The following is a 16239-nucleotide window of genomic DNA, read 5'->3' as shown; positions in this document are numbered from 1 at the left end:
GCACCGCGCCCTAAAGCTCCTTCCACCGCGGCTGCTGCTGAGACTGCGGCTGCTGTGGCTGCCTTAGCCAATTACCATAGCAACCTCTGGGTTGCTATTGTAACCCCATTACATTTAGCCTCCCAGCCAATCTCACCCTCCCTCCTTCCCCAGATGTAGCCAACCGGCTTCCACTTGTCCCTAGACGCGCTCTATATAATCTGTCTAAGCATCTATAAATATGAGCTTTGCGCGTGAGAACCAGTGGGGAAGGGACCGGGTGGTTTAAAAAAACAAAACAAAAAAAAAAAAACAAAAAAAAAAAAAAAAAAAACTAATAATAAAGTTTAAAGGAAGAGAGAGAGATAATCATTGCGAAAAATCCTGAGGGAGGATCATGCAGTGCAGGCTGCTGCCCCCACCAGGGATGAGCCTCCGGCTGAGGAAGCAGTGTATGTGCCTCAGTTTCTTGCTCCTTTTTCTGCTGAACAAGGCAAGTGACGCTCTAGCATTGTTCCCTACAAGGAGCTTCTGCTCAACCCACTCTTACTGAGCGGCTGTGCTCTTCTTTACTCGCAGATCGTTCCAGCTCAGAGTTGCCGGTCTTCGTGTCCTGGCGGATGCCCAGCCCAGCCGCCTGCTTGCGCCCCCGGGGTGCCGGCTGTGTTGGACAGATGCTCCTGCTGCCTGGTGTGCGCCCGCCAGCGCGGGGAGAGCTGCTCCGAGCTACTGCCCTGCCAGGAAAGCAGCGGCCTCTACTGTGACCGCAGCGCCGACCCGAGAGCTGAAGTTGGCATCTGCATGGGTAACCTGCGTTTGTCCCGTCCCCTTTCCCCTTCCCTTCACTTCCCTATGGCTCGGGGCTGGGAGCTGCCAGGGGCCTACCTTAAATCTTTCTAAAGTCCCCATCCTGACTTGGAAATGCTTTCAAGTGGGGGGGGGGTGAGATCGATGGGGCAGATCAAAGGGAGGGAAATGATTATGGGGAAAAGTAATAGAGAAAGGATTAGGGAGTAGTAATGGAATTGGGGATTGCAAGAGGAGATAGAATAAGGGGAGAGCGTTGGAACTTGGTATTTCAGGGACTATTCTTGAGCAAAGAGAGTGTGGGGTCAAAGAGAAGGAACTAAAAACCGCTCTACTTGATACCCTTGAAGAGAATTTAGATAGATGATTGACAGCTCAAGCAGAGTTTAAAGCACGTTAGGTCATTTCCTCTTGCGAATTCCAAAGGGAAAAAAAGAGGAAGAAAGGATGAAGCCCTGAATCTGCATGCAAAATAATTATAATAATAAAACAAAACAAAGTCTGTAAAATTCCCCAAGCTGTCATTTAGCAGGTTTGTTTTCACACCTGTATATTACATTTTTTTAAATGTAAAGGCAATCTAGATCACCCAAAGAGTCGTATGAAAGCATCATAGCAGATTCTCCTTTGCTGTATATAAAACTGCAATTTCTCTTTCCAATGCCTCCATATAAAATGGAAGGTGCATGAAGGCAAAGGTTTATTTTTGGTTTTTGGTTTTTGACTTTATGTCTACAGTTCCTAACCTTGTGCCTTAAATATTTGTTGAATTATGAGTATCACAAAATAAAACAAAGCCTACTGAGAATTAAAAAACAAACAAACAACAAAAAACAAAAACTGAGCTTTGTCAGGAAATAGATTGTGAACATGGAATTTTGTGGAAATATACCACAATTACCCTTATAACCTTGAAAATTCAAAAAACAATAATTAATTGTCCATGTTTTTAAGTTACTCTTCAAGTCACAAGAGCTAAAGGGAGAAAAATGGGCAAAACCCACTGTCTCCTGTACCCAGAGGTACATTGATATCAACTGAACCATCCAGCATCCAGACTTCATTCACTTTATGTTCAATTCATTCCCACATGGATAAGTGAACTAATTAATAATTTTTAAACTTGTGCCTCACCAATACTATAGGAAAGTTGGAAACTAGGGTGAGTTATCCTCTACACATTCAGAACCATAGGAATGGAACTTAGAGATAAGCTAATTTAACCCCTTTATTTTATAACAGAAGAAGCTGAGCTATAGAAAGATGAATATAGGATCATATTATCACAGATTTAGAACCACAAAAGACTTGGAAAGTAATCTCTAATTCATAGCCTGTAATATGTAACCAAAGGACAATTATTACACATAAAAATGACCTTTACATTTTGTATTCACACCCAGCTATCAGGCATGTGTAAAGAATCAATTTTTTTTTGGTCCAGAGATTAGAAAAAGATGATAGGAGATGTTGAATATTTCTAGAAATCCTTTATGTAATTACTGTGGTTTGTTTTTTCTATTTATTATTTTTCTCCCTCTTGCTTTCACCCATGAACCTAAACATTTTAGTTCTAGAAGAAGACAATTGTGTGTTTGATGGCATAATTTACCGAAGTGGTGAGACCTTTCAGCCAAGCTGTAAATATCAGTGCACCTGCAGAGATGGACAAATAGGCTGCATTCCCCGCTGCAACCATGACCTGCTCCTTCCTCGCCCTGACTGTCCTTTCCCAAGGAAAGTAGAAGTTCCAGGAGAATGTTGTGAGCAGTGGGTTTGTGACCCAAAGGAAGAAGTGACTTTGGGAGGCCTTGCACTAGCAGGTGAGAAACTCATTAGGGCTGAAGGTCACTGGACAGGGGCCTCTTTCCATTCTGTGCCTGAATGCTAAAGGCATGCATACTCTGGGGTCCCATAAGGAACATTTCAGGATGAGAATCTGGACATCATTTGTTAGATTTGTGGCTTTGCTGTCCAATTTGCTCTCTCTAAGAATGCTGAGTGTCCTTAAAATCTAACCCAAGATACTGTAATGAGCTCACCAGATACTTAAAATGGGAATCTGCTAAATAGCTCTTCTCCTCCATGAGAGTACTTCATAGACTTCAAATATTCTTATTTTTACAGAAAAGTAAACTGAGGCACAAATAACTAGAGTGGCTCACTCTAATATTACATAGAAAGTAAGTTTCAAAGACAGGATTTGAATCCATGTCATCTTACAATAAAGCAAGCCAACAGCCTTTGATAATACATAAGTTATGTGATAATCAAAAAATAAGTATGGAAAGTGAACTGGCCCAGGAGTCAGGAAGATTTGTAATCATATCCACCACTGACATATTCTGACTTTGAGACCCCAGACAAGTCACTTAACTTCTCATTTTCCCTGGCAATAAAGAAGGTGCTGACCTACATTGGCAAAGGAAGGTCCTAACCAGGAGCTATCTTTACTCATGAAATCACAGAAAAAGATAAATTATTTTAATACTATGGCAAGTTATGTAATAATAATGTAATATATCATAACATAAAGGATACAAGTAATATATAGCAGCTTATATAAATAGTCATCCAATCCAATAAGTATTTGTGAAATATTTTCAATGAAAGTGTGCTAGGCACTGGAATATCAGTAAGACAGAAAAAAGAAACAGTTTCTGTCAGTCATTTAGTCAATAAACATTGATTAATTCCCTACTATTTGCTAGATACTTCACATTGTTGGGGATGCAAAGAAAAGCAAAAGACAGTTCCTATTGTCAACATATTCACAATCTAATGGGGAAAACATTAGGCAAACAATAGGTACAAACAAATTGGATACAGGATATAAATAGAAGGAACTAGCATTAAAGAAGATTAGAAATGACCTGTAGAATAAAACTTTTTAAACTGCAAGTTGCATAATTGAATATGGGAGATATCGAATTATGATTTATTATCAGTAAATGTTTAATTTGTATGCCTATTTATTATACCTATATCCCTGGGGTCATTAAAAATGTCTTGGGCTAATAGGAGTCATGAGTAGAAAAAGTTTCAGAATCCTTGCTGTAGAACACAAGATTTTAGCTGGAACTTGAAGGAAATCAGGAAAGGTGGGAGATGGAAATGAGGGAGAACATTCTAGGTATGGGGGACAGCAAGAGAAAATGCCCAGAGTTGAGAGACAGAAACCTATCCACAAGGAACTTGCATTCTACTGGAGAAACACAACATATAAACAGACATTACATATGTATAATGATTTACAGTTGACTATATATATATGTAATATATATAATCTTCACATATATAATCTTATCTGATTTTCATTTTAAGTCGCACACATACACATGTATGCATACCTTCTATGATACATATACAGATCTATGACCAGATGTTCAGGTACCAATTTTACTGAATGTAAACCAAATCTCATAAATCTAAATGGGTTGTCTGAGATCACACAGCTAACAGGTAACAGAACTCCTTGGGTTTCAAACCCACATCTTCTGATACCATCACAGTGCATTCTTCTAGGGAAGAATTTTCTCTGCTCTACAAGGTGACCCTCCTTTTTGAATGATAATGCTCCACTTGTATATCCTTAAAAATAAAATTACTTCAAAGAGCATTCTGGGAAACCTTCTCTCTCCTTGTTCTACAGAGAAATAATGGTTTAGTTCACTACCAGTGATGTATATTATTTGTGTGATCTTGGACAAGTTCCTTCACTTCTTCAGGCCTCAGTTTCCTCATCTGTAAAATAAGGAGGTTGTTCCAAATAAATTTTAAGGACCTTTCCAACTCTAGAACTATTATCTTAGGATCCTAAATGACATGGGAAAGAATGAAGTTCCAAGATATTTCCTCTAATGAGCATAGCCTTTTTCCTTAGCAAAGGAAAGAAATATTGCAGTGTTCTCACTCATCTGGTAGTAGATATCGCTCTGCAGAAGCCACATGTCAGCCAACAGCTAAAGCTTATTGGGATCACTTAACAATGAGGTCAGCCTTAGTGGGTGTTTTCTCCAGCCATACTTACTCATAAGGAACCTACTTTTGACATTTCATCCCTGGGTACCATTAATAAGTGATTTAATAATACTTTACATCTGTGGAGCACTTTAGTCTCTGTTTCTGTTTTTCTCCCAAGACCTTTTCACATAACATTCCCCATTCTCCCTGTAACAAATCCAGGAGAAACAGTGTTCCTTAGTACATCAGAAAGCTAGATGGAGCAAAGGGAAGCCAGGTAGTCCTGGTTTCAAATTCAGTCTCTGTCGAATATTGGCTGTAAACATTTGTCTTTCTCCGTGTGACCATGAACAAATATTTGAAAATCTAAGTTATAGATGTGGTAATCTCTGATAGAGGGAATTTCTATTTCAGGAATTCCCTATATGGATGACACGACAGGTTCAGATGAAGAAAAGAGAAAAATAAATTAAATCTGAAACCTATAATTTAAGTAGGCTATCATTCTTCTGATGGTTTAGAATAAACTGGCACACTGCTTCTAAGTGTCTGTTGAATTAAGCTGGTAAAAAGAGAAGCTAGAAAGGGCGCACCTTTATCAAGGTCAACATAGTATGTAACAATGCCAAGGACACAAGCATTTTGCCTCTCTATCCTGTTTGATTGTTTATGTCCTTCTTCAGTGGAAAAAGAACTGACTTTGAAGAAAGACTGAAAGATCTGGGTCTCAAATTTTGACACATATTGGCTGTGAGACTCTGGGCACATTGCTAATGCTTAACCTCTAACTATTACTCTAAGACTGTCAGTTTTTAAAAGATGCTGACCTGTATTTATACAGAAAATTGACTCAGCTATGAATTCTCCAAGCTAATATGCTTTCCCTCTGTTAATTATTTTCCATTTATCTTGTGTATATCTTGCTTTGCATATGTTTATTACATGTTGCCTCCCCTATTAGATTGTGAGATCCTTAAAAGCTTTATTTTTTTGCCCTCTTTTTGTATGCACAGCACTTAGAACAGTGCCTGGTACATACTAAGCATTTAAAAATGTTTATTCATCAGTCAAAGTTATATATCCAATCCCTATTCTTATCTCATTCCATAATTATTTGGGTACATTGGACTATTCCTAGGACTTTGTTGAAGTTCAATTTCACAAATATTTTTGTGGATTAATTTTTCCACTAAATAATACATTACTTATCTTGTCTGACATAAAGCAGGAGGATAAAAATACACACATATTTACTTTGTAAAATGCTGTTGATTTTACTGTGTTGTGAACTTTTTATTTGGAGATGTTAAAATTATCTTCCAACTTGTACTGAATTATGCAATGCAACTCACAAAATAATACATTAGCCATGTTTAACAAATAAGGAAACAGAATCATTTAGAAGAGGAATTGGTTTGTCCCAAGTCACACATAATACTCATAGGAACAGTAGTTTTAAATAAACCAAAAAATCTGATTCTTTTATGTTGTGTCATTTCCTATAGGAAGTCTTCCTTGAATCCCCATAGTTATTAGTGCTCTGCCCCTCCTCAAATTATCTTTCATTTATTTATGTTTATATGTCCTATCCTTAAGAAAAATGAACATTTCTTAAGGAAAGAGACAATTTTTCATGCTCTCCCCTTCAACTTCTGGCAGGAACTGCTCTAAATCCATCTAGGCTTCTTGGTTGCACCCACAAGTTAGATGAAATAGCAATCATCAGTTCTATTAATTCTACTGAAATGGAAGGTGATCAAACCTTACTATATTCCCTCCTCTTGGATCCTAAGTCTTCCAGGCCTTACCATTTACTCTGCCACTATACTTTGTTTTATAAATTATGTTTCCTTAATTAATTAGCATGTGAGCTCCTTGAAAGTGAGAACTATCTTGCTTTTTCTTCTTTGTATCCCTAGCACTTAGCACAATACTTGTTACATTGTGAGTACCTAATAAATGCTTTTTCACTCTCACTCACTCATTCACTCATTCATTCATCATACCTTTCTACCAAGTCTAACACTTTATCTTTCCCACTGTATGTACTTAGTGATTTCTTGTTGAATTGTTGAATCCATTCTGTCGAAACTGTCACTATCTTCCCAAAGAACACATGCGTTTTTTGTTATTATTTGTAGACTTGCAGGCACTATTTCCTCTAAAAAAATCAGTAATTAAATTTCAATTTTTTATATGCAAGTCCATATCTTAAAACACCAATGGTCACATTTTAAAGACACACAGATCTGGGCTGTTGGTGATGTTCTGGAAACAGAAAGTTGCATTTTCAACCTCACCCTTTGTGGTTGTTGTTCAGTCATTATCAGTCACATCCAATTCTTCATGACCCCATTTGAGGCTTTCTTGGCAAAAAATATTAGAGTGATTTGACATTCCTTCTTTACCTTATTTTACAGATAGGAAACTGAGGCAAATAGAGTTAAAGGACTTGTCCACAGTTATACAGCTAGTAAATGTCTGGGCTCAGATTTGAACTCAAGAAAATGAGTCTTCCTGATTCCAAGCCCAGTATTCTATCCTCTTCACCATCTAGCTGCCCTACCTTACCTTTATTCTCTATTCATTTAGTAAGTAATTGTTGGAAGGGCCATTTATGCTTTTTTGCTGATAATGTTGATGGTGTCTTTGTTTGTCAAAGCTTACAGACAAGAGGCCACACTGGGAATTGGCATGTCTGAGTCAAGTCTCAACTGTATAGAGCAGACTACAGAATGGAGTGCTTGTTCTAAAAGCTGTGGTATGGGGTTTTCTACTCGGGTCACCAATAGGAACCGCCATTGTGAGATGATGAAGCAGACTCGTCTTTGCATCATAAGACCCTGTGAACAAGAGGTTGAATATGCCATTGAAAAGGTACAAACTATTGAGTGAAGTTATCAAGAACAGCTCTGAAGGGATTGTATGTCAGAGGATATATCCTTGAAGTCAGAGTAAAATGATGTTTGTGTAAGGGGGGGCACAAAAACTGGAGGGAGGAATCAAGAAAAAGTTGTATCACAGATAGGTAGGCACCTTATAGCTTAGGCACTGCTGTGGGTCAGCATCAGAGAGAAATCAGAAAGGTCAAACAAGGATAAACTTGTTATCACTGAGGTTACCCAGACATTAATCTCATTTTCTCTTAAGCAGTAGCATGTCAGCAGCTGTAACATGACAAGTTCAGAATAGGAACAGAGAACTCAGAACTTAGATAGCATTTACACAGGACTTTAAGGTTTGCCATGTGCTTTTTAAATATTGTCTCAGTTTGTTCTCCACAAGAACCCTGGGAAGAAGGGGCTGTTATCATCTTCATTAGATAGTGGTTAAGTTGTGCTCAGGATCACTCAGCTAATAAGTGTCTGCAGCTAGAATTGATTTCAGGACTAGTGCTGTCTCTACTATGCCATCTAGCTACCACCTATTAGTGCTTTTAAAATCACTGGAGGTAGGAAAGCTGAATGGAGCATTCCATTTCATCTCCTGGATACAGAATATTCAGTTTGAATTGGAAATATCTTTGCTTTGATACAATAGAGTGGATGAGATGACTTCAAATCCATCTAAACATTATGATTCTATAATCATCCACATACTAGGATTCAGTGTACCCCAATGTTACTCACTATAAATTTCCCACTTTCATGAGTAGAGGCAGGGAATGATATTGATGATCTTGTGCCCAATTTGTAATTGCCCTCCTACAAATGAGCTCAGATGAATGAGAGGAAATTGTAATAAACACAATATACCAATGCTATAAAATAACAGTTCTCAAAGTTTTTGATTTCAGTTTATATTCTTAAAACTCATTGAGGACCCACAAAGACCTTTTGTCTATATGGTTATATCTATTGACATTTTATTGGTTTTTTTCAGTTATAGCTGACTTTTTATGACTTCATTTGGGCTTTTCTTGGCAAAGACCCTATAGCTATTTGCCATTTCCTTCTCCAACTCATTTTACAGATGAGAAAACTGAGACAAATAAGATTTAGTGAATTGCCCCAGGGTCACATAGCTAGTGTCTGAGGCTTGGATTTGAATTCATGAAGCTACATCTTCCTGCACTCTATCCACTGTGCTACCTAGCTGACCCTCTTGACATTAGAAATTAAAACCAATGATTCTAATCCATTTCACTTAAAATAACAGTAATAAACCCAATACATGTTAACATAAGTAACATGTTTTTGTGAAAAAATAGTTTTCCTTAAGAAAACTATTAGTTATAAGAGTAGGGCTGTTTTAGATATTTTTACAAATTTCTTTTATGCTTAGCTTAATACAAGATATCTGCATTTTTTTTCACTAAATAGTATTTTTTCCATTACATGTAAGTAAAGACAGTTTTCAACATTCTTTTTTTGTAAGATTTTGAGTTCCAAATTTTTCTCCTTTCCTTTCTTTCCTCTCCTCTCCCCAAGACAGCAAGCAATCTGGTATAGGCTATACCTGTACAATCCTATTAAACATAGTTCCATATTAGTCAGACACCTGTATTTTCATATCTGTTTCTATATTCAATCTATTGTGATGTGATCTTTTTGTTCAGGTGTATGCAGAAGATCTAGCCTCACGTGGATAGGCAGTTAGAAAAATATCTTAATAGGCAAAAAAATATCTAAGTAAAAATTATAAAAATACTTTTGACTTCATGAGTCTCTTGAAAGAATGAAGGGGATCCTCAGAGGTCTTCACCCCCATTTTGAGAACTATTGCTAAGAAATAAAGAAATAACTAATGAAAGGGGAGCGGAGTAAATCTATAACTTCCAAAGAGCTAAAATTTATTAGCACTTCAGATTTTGAAAGGATTTCAGTAAATAGATTGCTTTAAAAGTCCTTTCAAACTATTTTTCAAAGTTTTGGCTTTATTTTTTGCTTGCTTTCTCCCAAACTACTGCTATTTTCCATATAAGAAAGATATTCTATGACTAGCAACCAGTTTGGTATCTGGCAACATTTTTTGAGTTTCACATATTTTCTAGACCAGTGTTTCCCAACTTAAACTATACTGCAGACTAGCAAAATATCCCCATTCCCAAATAATTACTCTGCCCTCTGCCGTCTATGTAATATAGATGATTGGGAAGTAGGAAAGAGATTGGTAAAAAGAAACAAAATGCTAAGGAGGATTGTTGAAAAATGTTAATTTATTAAGGTTACAAGTTTTACAACTACACCCAGAGAAGGAACACTGGGAAGTGAATGTAAATTGTTAGCATTACTGTCTGTCTACCCAGGTTACTTACACCTTCGGAATCTAATACTTAATGTGCAACAAGAAAATGGTATTTACACACATATATTGTATCTAGGTTATATTGTAACACATGTAAAATGTATGGGACTGCCTGTCATCAAGGGGAGGGAGTAGAGGGAGGGAGGAGATAATGTGGAAAAATGAATACAAGGGATAATGTTATTTTAAAAAATTACTCATGCATATATACTGTCAAAAAATTTATAAATAAATTTTTTTTTAAAAAGGTTACAAGTTTTTAAATGATAGTGAATGGTTTATGGGCTGGTAAAAAAAAAAAATGCCATCACTTATACTTGGAAAACCCTGCACTAGACTTCCTGGGGATTCTAGATACTTTAATACTAGAATTCTTATCAGAATAAGAGCCAATGGTTACCTGAAGGCTATACCACATTTAATACATCTCTTTCTTAATTTTTCTTTTTCTTTTCTTTTCTTTTCTTTTTTTAGAAAGGAAAGAAGTGTCTTCGTACTAAGAAGTCCCTTAAGGCCATCCATTTACAATATAAGAATTGTACTAGCACTCAGACATACAAGCCCAGGTATTGTGGCATCTGTACTGATGGTCGGTGCTGCACTCCACACAATACCAAAACTATTCAAGTGGCATTCCATTGTCCCCAAGGACAAATTGTTAAGAAACCTATGATGCTCATCAATACTTGTGCCTGTCACACCAACTGTCCCCAGAGTAATGATGCCTTCCTACAAGAGTTAGAACCCAAGTCTAGAAGAATGAAGATATAAATAGTGTCAGACAACCAACATGCTGATGGAGAAAAATTGGAAATAAAAGAAAACAAATCTATTCATTTGAACGTAAGATAAATGGGTTAAGGATCATTGATTTTGTTCCCACCTAAGCATGTATGTTAAATGTTCCCTGGCATTACTTATAGCTAACTAGCTTATTTTGTGTTATCTAAAAAGAAAGAGAAATGTAGGAAATAAAGCAAGAAGTCCAAGTAAACTAAGTAAAAAAAAATAAGGGTCAGTGACAGGTTAATTTTTTCTGATTGCATTTAGACAAATTAAAGGCACTACAATTATAGCAAACAGTTCTGTATTTTTTCTTGGTATGCTGTACACATTGCATGATGGTATCCTTTTGCCTTTGAATAGTGTTAGGTATTCATCTCATATGATAGGATTATCCCAGGAAGATACCAACCACATAACTGTACAACTATATAGTTGTACAGTCACATTTTTACTTAAGGGTGCTCTGCTATTAATTGATCTGCATCCAAAATTTGGAGAACATAATAAAACCAAGATCTAAGCTAGCATGGGAAATAACTCTCATACAGTATTTTAAAAAAGTCAGAATAGAGACCATTCATTTTGACATATGTTGTACAGTAAGGGACATGCGGTGTCTACACTCATAAATTGGGTAGGTCACTTAATGGAATAACTAACATCTAAAAGTAAGTTACTGTGGCTTTACAGGTCATAAGAAGCTCTGTTGCATTTCAAATTCTTTACAGTAAAAAGAAAAAACAAAATACTCAGCCTCTCCACTGAGGGCAATGTCACTTTCAAAGAGTTTCTATTCCTCTCTGTCAGTCCATTTTCTTTGCCATTCTGAAGTATGTTTTAGCTGTCTGTGTTGGTTTGGGGTGCATTTATAGCTGAATTCCAGACATGAAGATAAGCAATTGCTATGATGGTGTTATAAACTACCAGAATGGCATGTGATCCCAAATTTGGGACTTAGGTATGCCTTATTAAACTGTATATGACCCATAATAAAACACCCTATAAATAAGATATATGTATACACATGTATATTACTATGAATCTGCTGAATGTAAGCCACACAATTAAATCTGTAAATTCCTCCTGTTTTGTGCATTAAATTTGTTTTCTTGTTATGTTAACAAAGTATTCATGTAAATAGAAAAACTGTATATTTTGTAAAATATCCTTTTTTTATTTTTCTGTATTTGTCAAACATACTGAATAAACAAGTTTTGAAAATGTGTGATTTTGCCAACATTTATTCAACGCTCCTGTCACATTTGTATTTTGAAATATAATAACCAAAACCCATTGTCAATTTCAGGACTAAATGAATGCCCACTTATTGACTGGACTTGCAAATGGGTAATGATTCAATGACCTTTAGTAGTATATTAAAACACTGTCTATTGCTGTCAGACAAGATATTTGTAGGTAGGTTTATTGATTTCTTTATAAGACGGGATATGTAAGGGCTGTGGCTTCTTGAAAAACATCCAAATAAAAACTAAAACATTTTAATCTATATACTTATCCACATATTGATCAATAACAAGCATTTGCTAAATACTTACTATGTGCTAGACAGTATACTAAGCACTGAAAATAAAAACAAAGGTAAAGCCAATCTTTGCCCACAAGGATTTTTCATTCAAAAAGAGGAGACATGAATTAATCAGTAATATTTAGGTACATATGAGATATATACAAAGTTGGTACAAGGTGATCTAAAATACTGTTTATATATTCATATGTAGTATATATTAATATATACATTTGTGCATGCAAGTTTATTACCCACATGTATGTGAGGCCAAACTTGTCATTTCATCAGTGGGGGGAATTGCTGTTATAATGATCAATCTATGTCCATTCACCTACCATCTGTCCTTGGACAGTTGCTAGACTATGAGTACAAAATGTTTCATAGGCAGAAAAGACCAGACCTTTACAATTTTAATGTTCTCTTCTTTAAATTATAATTGTTCTCTTGGAGCAGGTTTCTCGGGGTGTTTCTGGAGGCAGCCTTAGTTTTCAATTCAGTTCAATAATCCCAAATGCAGCCAGGAGTTAAAGTCCAGATCCTTTTTTGTGTCTTTCAAAGTCCTGAATCTTTTCCTGGGCCCGGTTAGCTTTAATAGAGGCTTGTCTCTCTTCTTGGTTCCAAGAGCTCCCTCTGAATCTCTCCAAGCAGCTTCAGCCTCTCGTTCTTCCAATGCCTCCAGCCAGCACAAAGGTAGAAGTTGGAATGAATCTTGACTCTAAATCTCCAGAACTCCTCCTTGGCCCTGAGAGCTTCTTGCTTATATGCTGCCAATTGAGTACACACCAATCATTTCATCAGTAGGAAACCATTATTTGTTATAGGATCAAATCAATGCTAAACTAGATTTAACCATTGTCTCTTCAATTCCACTTAGTACCTTGTTTCAAGTTCTGGCCCATAACATCTTGTAGGATCAGATCAACCATGACAAATTAGATAATTATTGTCTCTATCCATTCCAGTGACTTAGCACCTTGTAAGAATCCTAACAGGGCATCTCCCCAAGGTGGGAATTTTTTGATAGCTTTTTGTTGACAAACTTTTCTGTCTATGAAACATTTTGTACTCATAATCCAACAACTGTCCAACCTACCAACAACAGATGGTAGGTGAATGGACATAGATTGATCATTATAACAGCAATCATTTGTTTTGTTTTGATATTCTTTAACTTATGTTATTGTCTTCATTGTCCATACTGATTTTCTAGTTCTATTTACTTCACTCTGCATCTGTTCATACACGTCTCACATTTCTCTGAATTTTTTATGTAAGAATGAGGTTCTACCCCAACCCCAACTAATGTAGGCTCACACATCTTTAAAAAATCAGTAAAAACAGCTGATACAAAAGTATCTTGTGATTGACTGAAAGAATCCAACAAAGAGCTGAGCCTTTGTGTAAAAACAATGAAGTTCAGCAAAGAAACAGTCAAAACATGAATTAGTCTTTAGTAGAAAAATTCTGAGTTTAGAGTATCTTAATTTGAAATGTAGAAACAAGGCCCAGAGGGAATTGTTCTTGGAGGATTTGATAGTGGTAGGTGAGACAGTAGTTTATCAGAGGTTATCAGGGAAACTGAGTTAATACCAGAAAGCATATCTAACCGGAATCAGAAAGATTAAATCAGTAGGATACAAAACATACTGCCAGAAGCAACAATCTGTAGAAGGTAGCTTCAGGGAGCATGCCCTGTCTATGGAGAAAATACTGACTACAGACACAAGGCACTGATTCTCAAAGAACAATAAAGAACAACACCTAAGAGCAGCTTTATGAAAATTCTGCAAAGAGAGAAAGAAGTTCCTGGAATAAACAAAAAAGGAACTCTTATCACATATACATCTTGTAATTTAAGTTTGTATCAACTATTTTTGAGGGAGAGAGGTGGGGTGCTCTATACCAAATGCTGATATTTTGCTATCTCAATAAATGCCTTCACTAAAAGTAAACTAAAAGTTTGATTGTTAGTGGGATGCTCATGAGCGCCAGTAATGGAAATATTGTCCCTCAAGGTTATTTTTAGAATCCTGAGAAGGACTTACAGTCTCCTGGGAGCCAGTTTGCTGGTACAAGTAGAAGTTGTGGAGTTGCTAAACTCAGTCATCATTTCTCACTAGTATCTGTACTCTTGTCCTATGAATGAAAAATAATTTTCCACACTCTTATTCTATTACCACTTTATAAAGAGAAGGAAGACTTTGGAACATTATTCTAGAAACATACTACCCTCATATCTCTCCCCAGATTCCTTTGTGTACATTTCTTAAGAGATATAAATACAAATTTTCTTCATTATTCTCTGCAACCAAGAAACACACATATATATATATATATACAAGGATGAATCACTCAATTTGTAAGTTGAGAATCAGAGGGATGAGTGAATTTGGTTACTGTTTTTAAAAATAATTCACTAAAATAATTCAATAAAAAAAATGATCATAACCAAAATGTTAATGTCAATGACACTGCATTTATGATTATCAAGATTAAATATTAAAGTTTCAGGTGGAACAGGAACTAGAGCTGAAGGTTTCCCATAAATGTGTATGCTAATTGCTTTTTTTTTTTTTTTTTTTTTTTTGTGAAGATGTCTTGATTCATGGGTGAGTTGAATTTTAAATGAGGTAGAGTTGCTCAAAATTTTGAGCCTTCACTATCTCTTCCAATCTTCAAAGTCCAGTAGCAAGACAAATCAGGATTACTGGTGATAGTCCCAGCCAGATGCAGTGGATGACCTTGTCAGCCTTGATGGCTGACCAAGCTCTAAGCATTCCACAATGCCTGCTTCAGCTGCCTTCATGACCATTGGAACAAATTGTTCTCATTCACACATTACTCTGGGGGAAATCTTTATATACTTGAGATTGTCACTAATGACTCTGAGGTCTGTTAATTGCCCCAACTTGCTTTTAGCCCATCTCTAGAGAGAGCAATACTGGGCTGTGGCTGCTGCTCATGCTATAGCTTCTTGGAGTTACAGGTGAGAGTTGAGTGAATTTCAAAGATGGATGAACAATTCTGAAAAGGGCTCAGCAAGATCTCACACCTGAAGTACTTCTCTGAGCACCAAACTTTTGAGAATTCAACAATTATTTATTAAGGACTTTCATTCAGTCAAGCAGTCTGTGCTTGGCACTAGAAATTCAAAGATAAAAGTAAAATGCTCCATTCCCTCAAGGTTTTTACATTCTATCAGGAAATTCAGTGTGTACAAATACAATTAAATATAAAATAAATACAAGTTACTTTGGTTGGAGAGACATTGACAGAAAGGGAGATAAGGAAATGCTTCATTTGTACTCATACAAATGCAGTCATGTCAGAATTAATGGGAACCAACCCAACATATACTGGGTTTTATTAAAGGTATAAAATCATAGAATTTTTAAAAACAAGGGAACTTGGAAGTGACTTAATCCAGCATTTCCTAAATTATAATATATAGAATTTTGATATCCTTGTGATATTAATATGGGTATCCTGAGAAATGTTGATACAAATAATATTTTTATAAAATATTAAATTGAATTTACAATACACACATGAAAATCTAACTGTTGACTCACTTATAAAAGCGATTAATGGATTTAATCTTTACGTGACTCTAGGGGATGGAAAGAGAATGTATTATTCATTCATTTCATTGTTAAGGAAAGATTTGAGAGGTTGTGGCTTGCCTAAGGTCATATAACCAGCAAATGAGAGAGCTGGAACTTAAATCCAGGTCATCTGATGTCTGTTCCCACTGTCTTCATGTTCAGCCTTTTGAAGAGGATCAAGGAAACATTTCTGGAATTTTAGTGGAAATTAGTTAGGGGAAACAAAACCAATATGATTTGCTATACAGATGTCTGCTATAGACACAATCTTTCAGGAATGTATCTAATGGATCAGATGAGGTAAATTATATTTGCAGCAATTGC

General features: G+C 36.1%; 1 protein-coding gene across 1 annotated transcript; it reads left to right on the top strand.

Annotated features, from left to right (window-relative positions):
• Nucleotides 1–220: 220 nt before the first annotated feature.
• CCN3 (cellular communication network factor 3) lies at nt 221–12007 on the top strand. The gene is made up of 5 exons (XM_074266556.1): nt 221–472; nt 559–784; nt 2358–2609; nt 7412–7626; nt 10471–12007. The coding sequence occupies exons 1-5, from the start codon at nt 377–379 to the stop codon at nt 10765–10767; spliced, it is 1086 nt and encodes a 361-aa protein (XP_074122657.1). The 5' UTR covers nt 221–376; the 3' UTR covers nt 10768–12007.
• Nucleotides 12008–16239: the final 4232 nt, after the last annotated feature.

Source organism: Sminthopsis crassicaudata, chromosome 1 (assembly GCF_048593235.1).
Source record: "Sminthopsis crassicaudata isolate SCR6 chromosome 1, ASM4859323v1, whole genome shotgun sequence".
In the NCBI taxonomy this organism is placed as follows: domain Eukaryota; kingdom Metazoa; phylum Chordata; class Mammalia; order Dasyuromorphia; family Dasyuridae; genus Sminthopsis; species Sminthopsis crassicaudata.
This window is presented reverse-complemented; position numbering and strand designations above follow the sequence as displayed.

Coding starts and splice junctions, on each gene's coding strand:
- CCN3 (XM_074266556.1), top strand. CDS start 377: ATGCAGTGCAGGCTGCTGCCCCCACCAGGGATGAGCCTCCGGCTGAGG. Junction 785..2,357: donor TGAAGTTGGCATCTGCATGG/GTAACCTGCGTT, acceptor TAAACATTTTAG/TTCTAGAAGAAGACAATTGT. Junction 7,627..10,470: donor TTGAATATGCCATTGAAAAG/GTACAAACTATT, acceptor TTCTTTTTTTAG/AAAGGAAAGAAGTGTCTTCG.